This window comes from Amphiura filiformis, chromosome 2 (assembly GCF_039555335.1).
Source record: "Amphiura filiformis chromosome 2, Afil_fr2py, whole genome shotgun sequence".
NCBI lineage: Eukaryota > Metazoa > Echinodermata > Ophiuroidea > Amphilepidida > Amphiuridae > Amphiura > Amphiura filiformis.
Window position 1 is genome coordinate 86201224 of NC_092629.1, and position 15177 is coordinate 86216400.

Genomic DNA, 15177 nt, shown 5'->3' on the forward strand with positions numbered 1-15177 from the left:
GCAGTACTCAAACCCGGTTAACAGGAAAATACTCAAGCAAAATCGATCGATAAAGTCTAGCCCATCCTCCACATTGAATGGTGGACTGTACTTATGCCCAAATATGACACTTGCCAATCAATAACCACCCACTTGAAATCCCCTTGCTTGATTTTTGACGTCAGACTGCAAATGGCAGTAGTGTCTTCTGCTGCCAGTTACTATTTTTTCCTATGATTAATATTGGCATAAATGAATTTTAATTTTAAACAGTCCAAGCAATACCTTGTCGTCGTTCAGGCAAAGCTATTTCACAAATGTCTCCTGTGTATCCATCTTCACAACTATGTAAACAAAGAAAACGATCATAAAAGGTTTTATAATAAGTAATATCATATAAATGTACATGTAGTTGCGTTGGAAGAATGGGCTGTCGTGTACCCTCGGAAATTAACTTTTGAATGGGATGGGATAATGCACGTCTCTAGATCAGAAACAATGGATAATAAACGATACGCGGGGTAAGTTTGTTTTATCTGCACAGGAGTAATAAACTAAAAGTGTTCCAATTTCAATGAAAATAGTCTCAAATTATTCATCAGTTAAATAAGGCATAGTTTGCACTATCTAGAATGCTTTGTTATTGCCAAAATTCGACAATAAAGGGCAAACACATTGCAGCCCATAGGGTTCTATACTTGACCATGACCTGTTTTGCGATGTTTCCTAGGTAACGAAGCATCTTAGATGGTCAGAACTATTCCTTACTTGACTTCATTTTACTTTAGTTTTTGACCCCTGTGTTGCAAAAAACAAAACAACGACTTCTTTTGCTTATAACTCAAGAACGGTATGTCAAACTATACTTTTTCTGAATCGTTATGACCAGAACAATACTCCACCGTTGTTCTTGACAAAATCGGAGCGATTTTGAAATATATTTTTAAATTTTTTAAACATATAGCTTATCGTTTTTTACACATTGTTCAGTTCTGATCTGCAGAGTGCAGACATCGAATAGCAGTTGGTTTCCAAGGGTCCACGATACTGAGCCCCTTTTTTCATTATGTCGACGATGATGATAACGGTGATAAAAATAATAATGATGATGATGCATGATGATGATGATGATGATGATGATGATGATGATGATGATGATGATGATGATGATGATGATGACGACGTGACGACGACGATGATGATGGTGATAACTATGACAGTGATGGTTACGATGACAATGAGGATGTTGATGATGTGGATGACAATGATGATGGGGATGATGAGGAGGAGGATAATGACTAATGAGGATGGAGAGTCAAGGACTATACGCCGTAAAGTGACGTAGTTAATCGGATTAACTACCATAGCAATAGATGAATACCATTTTGACTATATCGCCCCGCACTACAACGTTCATGCGGTACCGATGCATTGAACCATAGATGTCAAAGAAATGCTAATCACTTGCACCCGTAAGATTAGTCTCTTTGAAAACATGGAAAAGAGCGGTATTGTATTCAATCTATTATTATGATTGAAGACATGTGATGAGTGCAACCTGCTGCAGTGCAGCGCGGTATATTCAAAAATTGTATTCATCTATTGTTATGGTAGTTAATCCGATTATGACATCACTTCTACGGCGTATAGACGAATCCAACGAGCCAAGTCATGGTCAGGATTTGGTCGGCCATTACTGGGTCCCCGCAGCACGAAACTGGTGTTGTGACTGCCCAATTGGGTGGATTAAAGCCGCTTAAAATTCGATGATAGATTCTTTTATGTTGTAAACTGTCATTATTCTTTTGTCTACGTGTAACACGGGTGATAGAATACAATTTAAAATACTCTTTAAGGCCACATCATTTCACATTTTAGGTGAGATGGAGCGATGGCTGCCATTGAGGTGTGGGAATGCGTGAAATTGGATTCGTCTATACGAAGATGGTTATGACCGGGGTTATGATCAGGGGCGTAGCCAGCTTTTTTGGTCAGGGGGGCAAAATAAAAATTTTGGGGCACAGACGAAAAAAAATACTGTTGCATCATACAATAAATAGAGACAAAAGGCTTTATTGGGACGATGTGCGCGCGTAGCGCGCAAAAAATTGGTATTTTACACTATTTTCGCCCTTTATCAGGATGGAAAGGGCTTAATCTTTGCAATATGCGCGCGTAGCGCTGAAAAATTGTGTAATTTCGGGCTGAATTTCGGTAGAAAAGGGCTCCTTGCCCCTTTTCTTTTCCTTTGCCCTCCTGATTTTCCCTTTTATTTTTTTGTCAGAGGGGCACTTTTTTCTTTCATTTTTTGTCAGGGGGGGCACTCTGCCCCCCCCCCGCTGGCTACGCTACTGGTTATGATGATATAACTGCGACGACGACGACACAAAGGAGAAAGAGGGGAGGAAGGAGGACGCTTAAGCAAATGACGATAACTGCAACACAGACATGACATGACTTACAGACAGATCCCAAGCCTCCTGTCGACATCAAGACAACAATGCCCTCCATTTTGGCAGTAATCATCTGGACAAAGGTCTACAGAAAGTTTGAAGATAAAATAAATAAATAAGTAAATACAATAAATAAAAAAATAAAAAAATAATAAATAAATAAATAAATAAAAGAATAGATAAAAGAATAAATAAATAAATAAATAAATAAATGAATAAGTAAATTAAATAAATAAATAAATTATAGAATAAATAAATAAATAAATAAATAAATAAATAAATAAATAAATAAATAAATAAATAAATAAATAAATAAATAAATAAATAAACAAACAAACAAACAAACAAACAAATATGCTGAACTTTAGCTTGTAGCTTTATCTACAAAGTACTCTCCAATAATTTATTTGTGAATGGGAGTCTTTTCAGTAAAATATTAATTGATGTAGTTCATAACCTACCTATTTCACACCGGTCACCTATAAACCCTGGTTGGCAGACACATGTCTCGGGTGGTCCTGAGCATACCCCACCATTCAAACATTCAAGATTACATGGAATATCTGAAGTGAAATAATTGATGAAAATAAATAATTATGACGAGAAATTATGATAACATGGTGCACTGAAAGATTGATATTTGTATAAATTTCAGCAATGAGACGAGGTGACGACGCGCCGGGGGCGACGAAAAGTTGTCACTCGATAAAGTCGCTTACAAGATAAAAACATGCCCCCTCATTCGACTTTGGAAGTGACGGAGATGTGCGGACAGCATTTCGAAACTAGGGGTCTTGCGGTGAGAGCCTAGCCCTAGACACCGAAAAGGGGGTCTTTCCGTGAGACTGGGACAATTTTTGGGTCCAAATATAAAAGTTATAAAAAGAATAATATTTGAAAAAACGGTTTCATTCAATCAGAAATTTTCCCAAATTTTTTGAAAAATGGGGTCTTTTGGTGACAGGAAAACGAAAAAGGTGGTCATTGGGTGAGAGGGAATTCAGTGAAACAAAAAAGGGGGTCCGTGCGTGAGAGGTAGTTGAAAAATGGGGGACAATATGGCCGCACATCCCCGTTACCCATTCCTCTCGGAAACGTCCATGTGCAAAGAAATCACTAAAACAATGTTTCAACCCGTTGAAGGAATTTTTTTAAATCATGATTTATATCTAAGTCTCTGGCCAGACTCGTGGTGAAAAGACTGATCATCCACATAGCGTTTCCATACGAGGGGTTTGCACTCTAGGGGAGCTGTGAGGATTGCTTGTTGTTGCTCTAGCCACTCCATAAAGATGTTGGCTGTAAGAGGACTAACTGGTGAACCCATCGCTGCACCAAATTGTTGTTTATAGATGGTGCCCCGGAAAGTGAAGTATGTGGTTGTCAAGACAAACTTCATTAAAGACATGATGTCTTCAACCTCAAGTAGCGTGCTTTTTTTAAGATCCGGATCTTTTTCTAGTCTATCGCGTATAATATCAAGGCATTCGTCAATAGGAACGTTTGTAAATAATGAGACAACATCATGAGAAATAAATTGCTCATTCTCTTCTATCATTCATAACACCACTTAATTCTTCTGCGAGATCATAAGAATTGTTCACATGATGTTCTGTGGTACCTACGATCGGATTGATAATATCACCTAAGGTTCTCGACGTGTTATAGCTTATGCTTCCCAGTCATCAGCGGCTGTTGGATCATCACAACAACATCAAGCTTCGAGAAAGTCAGTGGTTCACTGACGAAACTGTCAGCAAGAAATGTAAGTTTCTTCAACTGGTTTTGACAAATTAAAAACTTTTAAATTGTTAATCACCAAACCTGATGAACCTGTTCCAAAATTTTAGACGCGATATAAATTGTTACCTTGTCGTATTTCACATCTAAATCCAGTAAATCCATCAAGACAAGTGCAAGTGTTGTCAGAGTTACATATGCCTCCATTCAGGCAAAGACCATCACAAGTATCTGGAATAAACCATTACAAAACAATCCTTTAAAAGGAATGAGCGCCCGATAGGAGATGTGATTTGATGTGCTGAAATAATAGCTTGAAATGTAAACGTTTGGATAAGATTTACTTCTTAAAAACAATTGTAACATTAGCATAGTAAAAAAAGAAAGATTTTGAAAGGTAAGGTATATATTGCAGTGGGAGCGATGTAAAATGGTACTACATGGGCTACCATGGTTACCATGACTATTGTTGGGTAATCATGGTATACTAGTATCATGTGTGTGTGAAGGGAAGTGGTTGTTGGAGCAGAATTATTCTTTTTAGAATATAGCTTTGCATATTTAATTTTTCCAAACAGGAGTATTCATTAGACGCGTCAGCATGTAATACACGGTGCTCCTTTAAATGAGGGAATTACGTGACAACAACAACAATGGCATTTTGTGTATTTCTAGCATGATAAAAGGCGTTCATTAATTTTGTATTTCAATCGTGAATTCCTGCTGTATATAGAATGACTTTACTTGCATTCAGTGCAAACCAAATAAATGCAAAGTAAATCTACCAAAACAATAACCAATTCCAATGCAATCAGTAGTGGGCCCCCATAAAAGAACTGCTACTGAATTCGAGGTACAAGTGCAAAAATATCCCATTTTTCAATTTTGGCAAAATGAGACAGTGAGGTCCCGGGGCCTTTCAACATAAGTCTATAGCAGGTCCTCCTAGCATTCTCACTACCTCAAAACAATAATATACTACAAGGACTACGATGGGTCTGCAAATTAATTTAACAAAAGCAACAACAACAACAAATACTAAAACTACGGTATACTATAACTGCGCTAAAACCGTATCCTTACACTTGGAAGAAAAATCCTAATTCTAAAACTAAACCATCCTTACACTTGAACAAAATAATCACAATTTCAAAACTGAACCATATTGGAATAATTTTTTAAAATTTAATCCGGCACATTATGACACCACATTGAATCCAATGTGACTATCAGAAGCAAAGTTACAAGCATTTGATTAGACGAAGGTCCAGTTTTAAAAGTGACAAACTGGCCTATTCAAATCTCCACAGACTAGACATCTGGTCTGAAAAGTACAGAGAAGTAAAAACTGAAATAAAAACTGTTTTATATCAAGCTTCATTGAAGATTCCGTGTTGTATCATTGTTGTGCTTGTTGGAATGTTTTTGCACCTTGTATAGACCAGTTTTTAATTTATAAAACTGGACCTTCGTCTATTCAGTTGCGTGTAACTTTACTTCTTCGGGTCTCATTGGATTCAATTATGTGGTGTCAAAATGCGCAGGATTAGTTAGTGAATCTATTAAGAAAGTGCATCTATTAAAAAAAAAAATTTACCCCAATATTGTTCAGTTTTGAAATTGTGATTACTTTTCCAAGTGTACTGTACTTTTTGGGCGCAGTATAATATTAAAGCATATTCCATATTCGTGAGCTCGCAAAGTAGAATTCACCACGACCTTTGTAGGACTTAAACCCCATTAAAAGCTATGAAACCAAGATAACACTCATTGAAAACAGCTCAACTATATATGTTAAATCAGATCTTCTCTGGTTAAATCCACACTACATTATGTTTCTGTTTTACCTGTGCAATGAGCAATGAGCTGGTATTATAGTTTCAGTTGGGTGAAGTTGGTGAACGATTATAAAGCAAACGCTAGGTAACAATACTGTGTGGGCCTTTGTTTACGAAATGAGACAATAGTCTGCATATTGTTAACCAGCATTCTTGAAAATGAGAAACATAATGGTTGCAGACTTAACACGGTTTGGAAATAATTTCTTCATATTTTTTGGTGTTATCTGTGGTTTACATATCCTTCCTAAAACACCAAAGTGCGAATATCTCAAAAACACCTAAATTAGCTAAAAATTTAGGACATGTTACAAAACTATATTTTCTAGAATTTCAGAGAGTACTTTAAATATTGGCCGGTTATTTTTCACACAGTGACGACGTTAACTAGGCAATGCCCATATAACATGCACTGTTTGTAGAGGTCACGTGTCAATGGTGAGAGTACTGTGTATTATGTATAGGAAAATGGACAGTAACTGCAGTATGTAACATGAGCTCACCAGCATCTCGAATCCACACCACTGCCGTACAGACAACATTACCACCAGAAATGAGCTGAAGATGAAATGTTTCCAACGGCTCTATTTCGCCATCGTTGAATATGTTTATGTCTACTTGATTAGTGTCCACTCCCGTTGGGAATGATACAACTGTGGGGGATATGGTATAATCAGATCCGAAAGCTGCAGTTTGGTCAACGTGTAGAACACCTGAAAATTAGAGAATATGAACGGAAGGGTATGATAGCGTTCAGGTCAATACAAATTACAATAATCTGTTTGAAGGTATGCAGTACCGTATACAGCCCTTTTTAAACGGGCGCGCGCCCACCAGGGCTTAAAAAGAAGATAAATTTGATAAAATGAGGATAGAAACGCATGTTTGCATGTGATTTTGACAAAATTAATCTTATATTTGACCATTTTAGCTTTTAAAAAGCAAATTTAATCGCGCTTCGCGCGAATTTATTCCATTTAAGCTTCAATATATTACATTTACAAGTTTAATGATCCTTTCTTAGCTCACAATTATATCAAGCTATAGGACACGCTACCCTCTGACCCGCCATATCATGGAAAAACTTTCAGTCATTCAATAAAATAATGATACAAATTCAGAGTCCTTTCTGCATGAATGGCATACACACGTAAATTCATCTCAGCTTATTCTCAGCTTATCTCGCTTGCCTAAATCCCGCCGCGGATTTCGGCACGCCCCGGAAATCCCGGGATTTAGACATGCCATCTATTCGGCACTCCCGTGATTTCAGCACAGCAGCCCTGAATTATCAATGGCGCGGGCCACAGTGTCATCGCCCCGATATCTTCATGGCAGAAATCGCCATGGTAGGTTGAATCCACAGCCACGCATGGCCATTTTGTTCCGACCTGTTTAATAGTTTTGAGACGCATAATGAGCCGAGGGACATCCGACTAAGGCTACTGACAATAGCCTGGTAATTGACGTATCTGTGTGTGAGTGAGCATGTAGGCTATACGCCATGAGGTAGCCTGCTTTTACACTGCCTCCACAAGTGAGTGCAGCTAGCCTACGCTGCGCTATAGTTCGGCACATATAAAATCAGAATTTTTGTCAGTTTTTGAGTTCAAGACGCACGGTTCTTTCTCAAGACGCAAGCTAACGACTATCATATCCGTTCAACACATATATTCAAGTGCAAGGAACAAAATCTGGCTTCTTTGGAATAAATAAATTACGGGAGATATTCATCATTTTCTACCCCGGTATCCAAAGATTTATCGTCTGAATATCAAATCGTGCATAGCACATTCACGTGTATCGATCCCGGGTATTGATTTTAGTATCTCTGCTGTACCAAGTAATTATTAGCCAGGCGATATCGGTGTGCGGGCCAAGGGGAGGTTGTCTCTCCACCCTTTCTTGTATTACATTGGTATAGGAGTTGCAAGGGCCTGGGAATACCATGAGAGAAATATGTAAATATTCTTACTGATGGTCGTTTCGGTGTCAGTAGGACCGTTTTTCTTTATGAATAGCGAAAGCAAACCATCATTTTCATTCTCAGAAACAACATGCGTATCTTCATTGAAGCAATATCCAACTGTAAAATAAGTATGATCATTAAAATAGTACAGTTAAAATGAACATTTGGGATACACCACTTAAAATATGCGACTCTTTAATAATGACGCAGAATCTAGCATAGGATTGCTTATACAGCACTACATTCAGTTGCATTATAACGCACATGTTTCAGTAAATTTAAAGTGATTCTCCGTTTTTGATCAAATAAAATAAAATAAATATACATAAATAAATAAATATATAAATAAATAAATAAATAAATAAATAAATATAAATAAATAAATAAATAATAAATAAATAAGTAAATAAATAAATAAATAAATAAATAAATAAATAAATAAATAAATAGATAAATAAATAAATTAATTAATTAATGCAGTTGCATTGTAACCCAGATGTTTCAGTAAATTTAAAGTGATTCTCCGTTTTTAATACATAAAGTAAATAAATAAATAAATAAATAAACAAACAAACAAACAAACAAACAAACAAACAAACAAACAAACAAACAAACAAACAAACAAACAAACAAGTACAAAGAGCAAATCGCAGGAGAACAAGATAGCATACCATCATCGTCATAAATGGTAACGACGACAAAATTCAGAGGTCCAATGGCCTCACCCTGTCCAGGGTCGCTGAGGCAAATCATAAGGGTTTCAGGCGACTCAGGTTCAGTATCAGGCACAATATCCAATACGATAGATTTTTCAGTTTCCAGGGCATTGAAGCCAACTAGTATATTATCAATTGTTTCGTAGTCCAACTCGGGTGAGGCGGTTACAGGCTTTGTTGAAACATCTGTTTGGGATAATAAAAAGAATAACTTCATGGTTGCACCAACAGACATTGGTTTAAATCTGAGACGAATTGACTAGTTATTTCAGACGATGGTAGACGACAGTCATTTAATGCGGCAACAGCCGATCTAGCGTAAATAAAACAGACAATATGACGGCAACGCTGCCTGGACGTTGGACGCCCCGAGCCGAGGTGCGTTTTTAGCTCTATTGGCCCTGTTACAGAAAAAAAAAAAGCACAAAATATATTTCCCAGTGAAATGTATACATATGAAAATAAATAATTTTGGATTCAAAATGAATGTGAAGAAAAAAACCATTATTTTAGCCGGGAGTGGGAATCGATCTCGGGACCCTTGGCGTCGCAGGCGAACATGTTAGTGACTGATCGTTGTAAACAAATGCGCATTGAATCCCTAGGCAAAGGCGCATATAAATACTTGTTGCTAGTCGGGTATCTACCAGGTTTTAATGTGCATCCCCCAGGACTCTACCAAATCAACTTTTTAGCTTCCTTTTATGGTCCTATAACACATTCAAGATGTTAACAAAAAATATTTCCCGGCACTCCGCCCATATTCAAGGTTAAAGGTCAACACAGTGGTCAAATTTTGACCTACCTACGACATACCGTTCTTGAGTTATAAGCAAAAATGTCAAATTTTGGGCGGTGGTCAGTTTTTTTGGCCACATAGGGGCCAAAAATTAAAAATGCTGCGATTTCAACGCAAATGGTCTCAAATTGCTTGTCATGCAAAAGCAAGTCAAAAAAGGAATCGTTTGCTCTGTCTAAAATGCTTTGTTATTGACCAAATTGGCCATAAAGGTCAATCCCCCATTACAGCCTATTGACCACAACCTCTGTTATGATGTTTCCTAGGTAACGAAACATCCTACATGGTATTTTTACATAACAAGTAATTTGAGACCAATTTCGTTCAAATCGGAGCGTTTTTAATTTTTGGCCCCTGTGTGGCCAAAAACACTGACCACCACCCAAAATTTGACCTTTTTGCTTATAACTCAAGAAAGGTATGTTGCAGGTAGGTCAAAGTATACTTTTTCTGAATCCTTGCAATGAGAGAAATAATTTGGTGTGCTTGTTAACCGGATTTGAGCAACTTTGAAATTTGACCACTGTGTTGACCTTCAACCTTGACTATGGCCGGAGTGCCGGGAAATATTTTCTGTTAACATCTTGAATGTTATAGGACCATAAAAGGAAGCTAAAAAAGTTGGTTTGGTAGAGTCCTGAAGGGATGCACATTAAAACCTGGTAGATACCCAACAAAAACCAAGTGAAGGTCCTTAAAATAATCTTTAAAATTTTAAAATAAAACAATATTATTACGGGGAAAGTGTGGTTGCTCTTGCGTTACGATGTAACTTAAGGCCAGAATGTAAGCATGAAGGGCAAGTTTTGTTAATTTATACAATATTGAAAGTCTTTGTCCACTCCTGGTTAATGACCCTGGGAAAGGCCATTACTAAATATTGACTGAATAAAGTGCATTCTGTATATGCGGCGCTCAAGATTCTTAGATTGCACATCTGACACATCTCTGACAATTCATCAGACCCCCGTTCAGCATGTTCAATTCTTCAAGATGCTCTTTCACGAAATTCCTGTCACTAAAATGTTGCTCTAATTAAGACAACAAGTTTGTGGGAAATAGGTAAAAATTTTCAGCTCAACAACATAATCGGACTGATTCCTTAAGGCTCTTAAAATAAGAAAGCTCCAAAATATCTAAATATAGTCCTAGCCGTGTCAGCCCCCCCCCCCCCCAAGAGAACATTACTTGGTAGATATGAAATGTCAGCTGGTTGTCGGTCTTTGTCATGTTTCTTTGTCTCGCTTGACATGCATGCATATGAGGGACGGAAAATAGCGAAGGGCCTGCAATCATCGAATTATTTCGACTTGATTTGTTCGGATTTTGACAACCCTGGATAACCCAAGAAAGCCTCTTTTGAAGCTTATTTCCATTGGGGTCCATTTGAACACCGGGACGGGTTGGGAACAGTCAGGGGTTAACACCCTACTCTTTTCGAAACTGGCTGCGAAATACATGTACAGGTATGGCTCTCTGCACACGGGACCGACGGATTAACGTCCCCTCCGAAGGACTGAGTACTTTCATGATTCATTTCCCCAATTCTAAATACACCATGGGGAGAGCGGCAGTCTGAATTTAATCTACAGATGTTGCCAATTAATTTCAGACTTTTTTTTTCCAAGTCAATATTCCAGCAAATCGCCACCGCCGGGAATTGAACCCTGGACCTCATGCACTAAAGGCAAGTACCCTAACCATTGCGCCACGCTCTCCCGTTCAGATAATCTCATATGAATGATAATCTGTTCTTTGTCAACCTCTTGTTGGTGCCCTCACTATGGAACACAATAGCCTTATCCCAATGGCACAGTTCAATAACCTCAATTGAACAATCATAGTGCAAAATTTGACCTCAAGTTGTACCCAAATTTTCAAAGGTCATTCAATGAATGTGCACATGTATTGGGGTTAAAGAACTGTGCCCTGATAGATGAGCATGTTGTGGATCCTACTGCCTGGTGCCATAAATATGGGCTACTTACGGACGTATCCAGCTTGGCTCGTGTCTCCTGTTCGTTTAATGATCAATGCTACGGCTGTATGATCTCCCTCCTGGGCACTAATTCGGTTCGTTTGGAATTCGTACTCTGATACAGGACCTTTGTGAAAAAATATAATTTAATATCATAAACAACGCAGCAAGCATAATATCGTACAATTATCCAGTTACTACACGGAATAAAGCAAATGATTCTATCGGGGTCAGTCATGGTCCAAGATTCTGTTTTGTGCATAAGCAGCCTGCACGAAAGCTAGTAGATAACCGCGTTTTTCGTAAGTAGACGTCGCACAGTGCACAGTGTCATCGACCCTATATCTTCATGGCAGGAATCGCCATGGTAGGCCGAATCCACAGCCACGATTAGCCATTTGGTTCAAACCTTTAAAGCTCTTTAAAACTAATAATTAGTCGAGGGACATAACTAAGGCTACTCACAATAGCCGGGTAATTGATCTTGGTTGTGCGTGAATAAGCTTGTATACCCCATTGAGGTCAATGGTCATCGACTTTTATACTGCCTACAGTGAGTGCAGCTGTACTACACGCTGTAGTCCATATCATGATATAGGACCAACGCAATATAAAATTGTCAGATTTTGAGTTCAAAGCGCACGGCCAATTTTCAAAGCGCATTCTAGCGACTATCATATCTGTTCAACACGTATTTTCAAGTGTATGAGACCACATCTGGTTTCTTGAGAAAAATTCATTTGCGGGAGATATTCATCAATTTTAACCCAGTATTCGAAGATTTTCGTCTGATATCAAAATCGTGCATAGCAATTCACGTGTATCGATCCCGTGTATTCATTTTAGTGTCTCTGCTCCACCAAATAATTATTAGCCAGGCGGTGTCGGTGTGCAGTGTCATCGCCCCGATATCTTCATGGTAGAAATCGCCATGGTAGATTGAATCCACAGCCACGCATGGCCATTTTATTCCGACCTTATGAGACGCATAATTACCCAAGGGACCTGACTAAGGCTACTGACAAAGCCGGGGTATTATTGATTTCTCGCTGTGTGAGTAAGCTTGTATACGACATTGCGGTCAATGGTCATACTGCCTCCACTGGAGTAGTAAGTGCAGCTATAGCCTGCGCGCTGTAGTCCATACAGGACCAACGCAAAATAAAATTAGAATTTTGGTCAGATTTTGAGTTCAAGACGCACGGCCTTTTCTCAAGACGCAAGCTAACGACTATCATATCTGTTCAACTCGTATTTTCAAGTGTATGAGACACACCGACATCGTCTGGCTAATAATTACGGTATTTGGTGCAGCAGAGACACTAAAATGAATACACGGGATCGATACACGTGAATTGCTATGCACGATTTTGATATCAGACGAAAATCTTCGGATACCGGGTTAGAAAATGATGAATATCTCCCGTAAATGATTTCGTATAAAGAAACCAGATGTGGTTCCTTGCACATGAATATATATTTTGAACAGATATGATAGTCGTTAGCTTGCGCTTTGAGACAGTAGCTTGCGTGCCGAATTATATAGCGCAGTGTATAGGCCAATCGTGAAGGTTGTCTAAAAGAATATGACCTATGGCATACCATGCTTGACTGACACACAGCGAGGTGAGTCACCGAGCTAATCGGGGCTATTGTCAGTAGCCTTAGTCAGATGTCCTTCGGCCTATTATATTTAACAGGTCGATATGTATAATGGCCATGTGTGGCGGTGGATTCAATCTACTATGGCGATTTCTGCCATGAAGATATCGGAGCGATGACACTGTGTGAGACCAGATCTGGTTTCTTGAGACGAAATCATTTACGGGAGATATTCATCATTTTCTATCTACCCCGGTATCCGAAGATTTTCCTCATATCAAAATCGTGCTTAGCAATTCACGTGTATCGATCCCGGGTATTTATTTTAGTATCTCTGCTGCACCAAATAATTATTAGCCAGGCGATGTCGGTGTGCGTCGAGAAAGAATTGAAAACCAGCCGGAAGTAGGAATATAAAATTTAAATTATAACAAAAACTTAGAAAACAAGGAGAAGAGAGAACTTGCAAGAAAAAAGAGGACGAGTACAAGTAAAAACAAGACCCTAAATAAATGTACACTGTTGCTTTACTCACGCTCTAAAATAAAAATCTCAACTTCATTCGGATTCCTCAGAAGTGCTGTTGAGGCCGTGGTCGATAACGGATCAATTTCAATAGAAACGGAAAATGTCTCCATATCGTCTTCCACTTCATCTGCCAAGAGTACAAAGGCTTTCTCCGCTCTATCTTCTCCGGGTAAAAACGTCAATGTCCTTCCAAAAGGACTGGTATAGTCTACATTTAAGGTAGCTGTGCCATCAACTATATTACATGCTGCGAAACAAGCACACATATTGTAAAGATTCGCCTAATGGCCTAACTGGAATTTTAGGCACAATCTAAAAGTACCCTCCCGTAAAAATCCCACCACGTACCCTTAATTCTTGTTGGAATTTTCAGAGGAGGGACCTCTCTATTTGGACATGAAATATGCCACAAGGCAAATGAGCCCAGGTGCGCCTTTAGGCGAATCTTTACGGTATGCGGTATACGTTTAAGGGGTACTACACCCTGTGGTAATTTGTGACTATTTTTGCATTTTCTCAAAAATAATAACACACTGGTAATAAAAGTTATGTATATTATTGGGGCAAGGTATCCAATTACTACACTGAAATTTCAGTGACTCAAGACAAGCGTTTCAGTATTTATGATAGGAAATGAGGTACATCCTAGCGGTACCTTATTTCTTATCATAAATAACGAACTGCTTGTCTTGGGTTACTGAAATTCCAGTGTGGTAATTGGATTCCTTGCCCCTATAACATACATAACTTTTGTTACCACTGTGTTATTAGTTTTTGAGAAAAAAAAAAAAATAGACACAAATTTATTGAGGGGTGTAGTACCCCCTTCAGCATTGTTAGAGATCGTGTGGGCGGGTATACTCAGCAAACACAAAACGTTTTTGACATCATTCGCAAGAGATTATAAAATATTGTCAGAAAACGCTTGAATGCCGGGTCATATAAAGGTATGAAACATTTTCATAACATTAAAATATATTTTGTGATAACCTATTGCAAATATTTTGATATAATATTATTAAAGAGCTGACAAAATATTTGGGAAAAAATATTTGCAAAAAATAGTTTACAATAACATTTTGAAAATATTTTAAAAATATTGTTGTAGTGTGTTTTCATGCAAAACGTTTTTAAAATTTTCCATGACCTTTATATAAACCGACATTTAATGTTATTAAAACGTTTTTACCTGAACCAAAACCCAAAATATAACTTGTGTAAAACGTTTTTAAAACGTTGTTGTGTTTGTGAGGTACTATTAAAAGGGCATTTCGTGATCCTCATCCTCCCACTTTTCTCAAAAAAGTTGAGATTTTTATACCACTGGAAACCTCTGGCTACATAATGTTTATGTACAAAATATTTCTTGCAGATTAATTCGTTTAGCAAAGATATCGGGAAATTTGAATTTCGTTCTGGTGCACCAATTACAAATACACATAATTATGCATAACTCGCGAACGCAAAATCGGAATCAACTGAAATTTTGGGAATAGGTTTTTTTCGTGGATATCTAATGAAAAATGACATAAATAGAGGATGCTAGGATCACAAAATACTCCTTTAAAAAGCCCA

At 37.9% G+C, this 15177-nt stretch overlaps 1 protein-coding gene across 1 annotated transcript; it reads right to left on the minus strand.

The window, feature by feature from the left end:
- Positions 1-244: 244 nt before the first annotated feature.
- Positions 245-8930, minus strand: LOC140144269 (uncharacterized). Its single transcript, XM_072166090.1, has 7 exons — positions 8651-8930; positions 7986-8096; positions 6514-6723; positions 4302-4403; positions 2894-2995; positions 2442-2517; positions 245-323 (listed from the first exon to the last, which is right to left on the minus strand). Exons 1-7 carry the CDS (start codon positions 8928-8930, stop codon positions 245-247), a joined length of 960 nt encoding a protein of 319 aa, XP_072022191.1.
- Positions 8931-15177: the final 6247 nt, after the last annotated feature.

Coding starts and splice junctions, on each gene's coding strand:
- LOC140144269 (XM_072166090.1), bottom strand. CDS start 8,930: ATGTCTGTTGGTGCAACCATGAAGTTATTCTTTTTATTATCCCAAACA. Junction 2,996..4,301: donor TAGATGTGAAATACGACAAG/GTAACAATTTAT, acceptor ATTTCACTTCAG/ATATTCCATGTAATCTTGAA. Junction 324..2,441: donor AGGAGGCTTGGGATCTGTCT/GTAAGTCATGTC, acceptor TTGTTTACATAG/TTGTGAAGATGGATACACAG.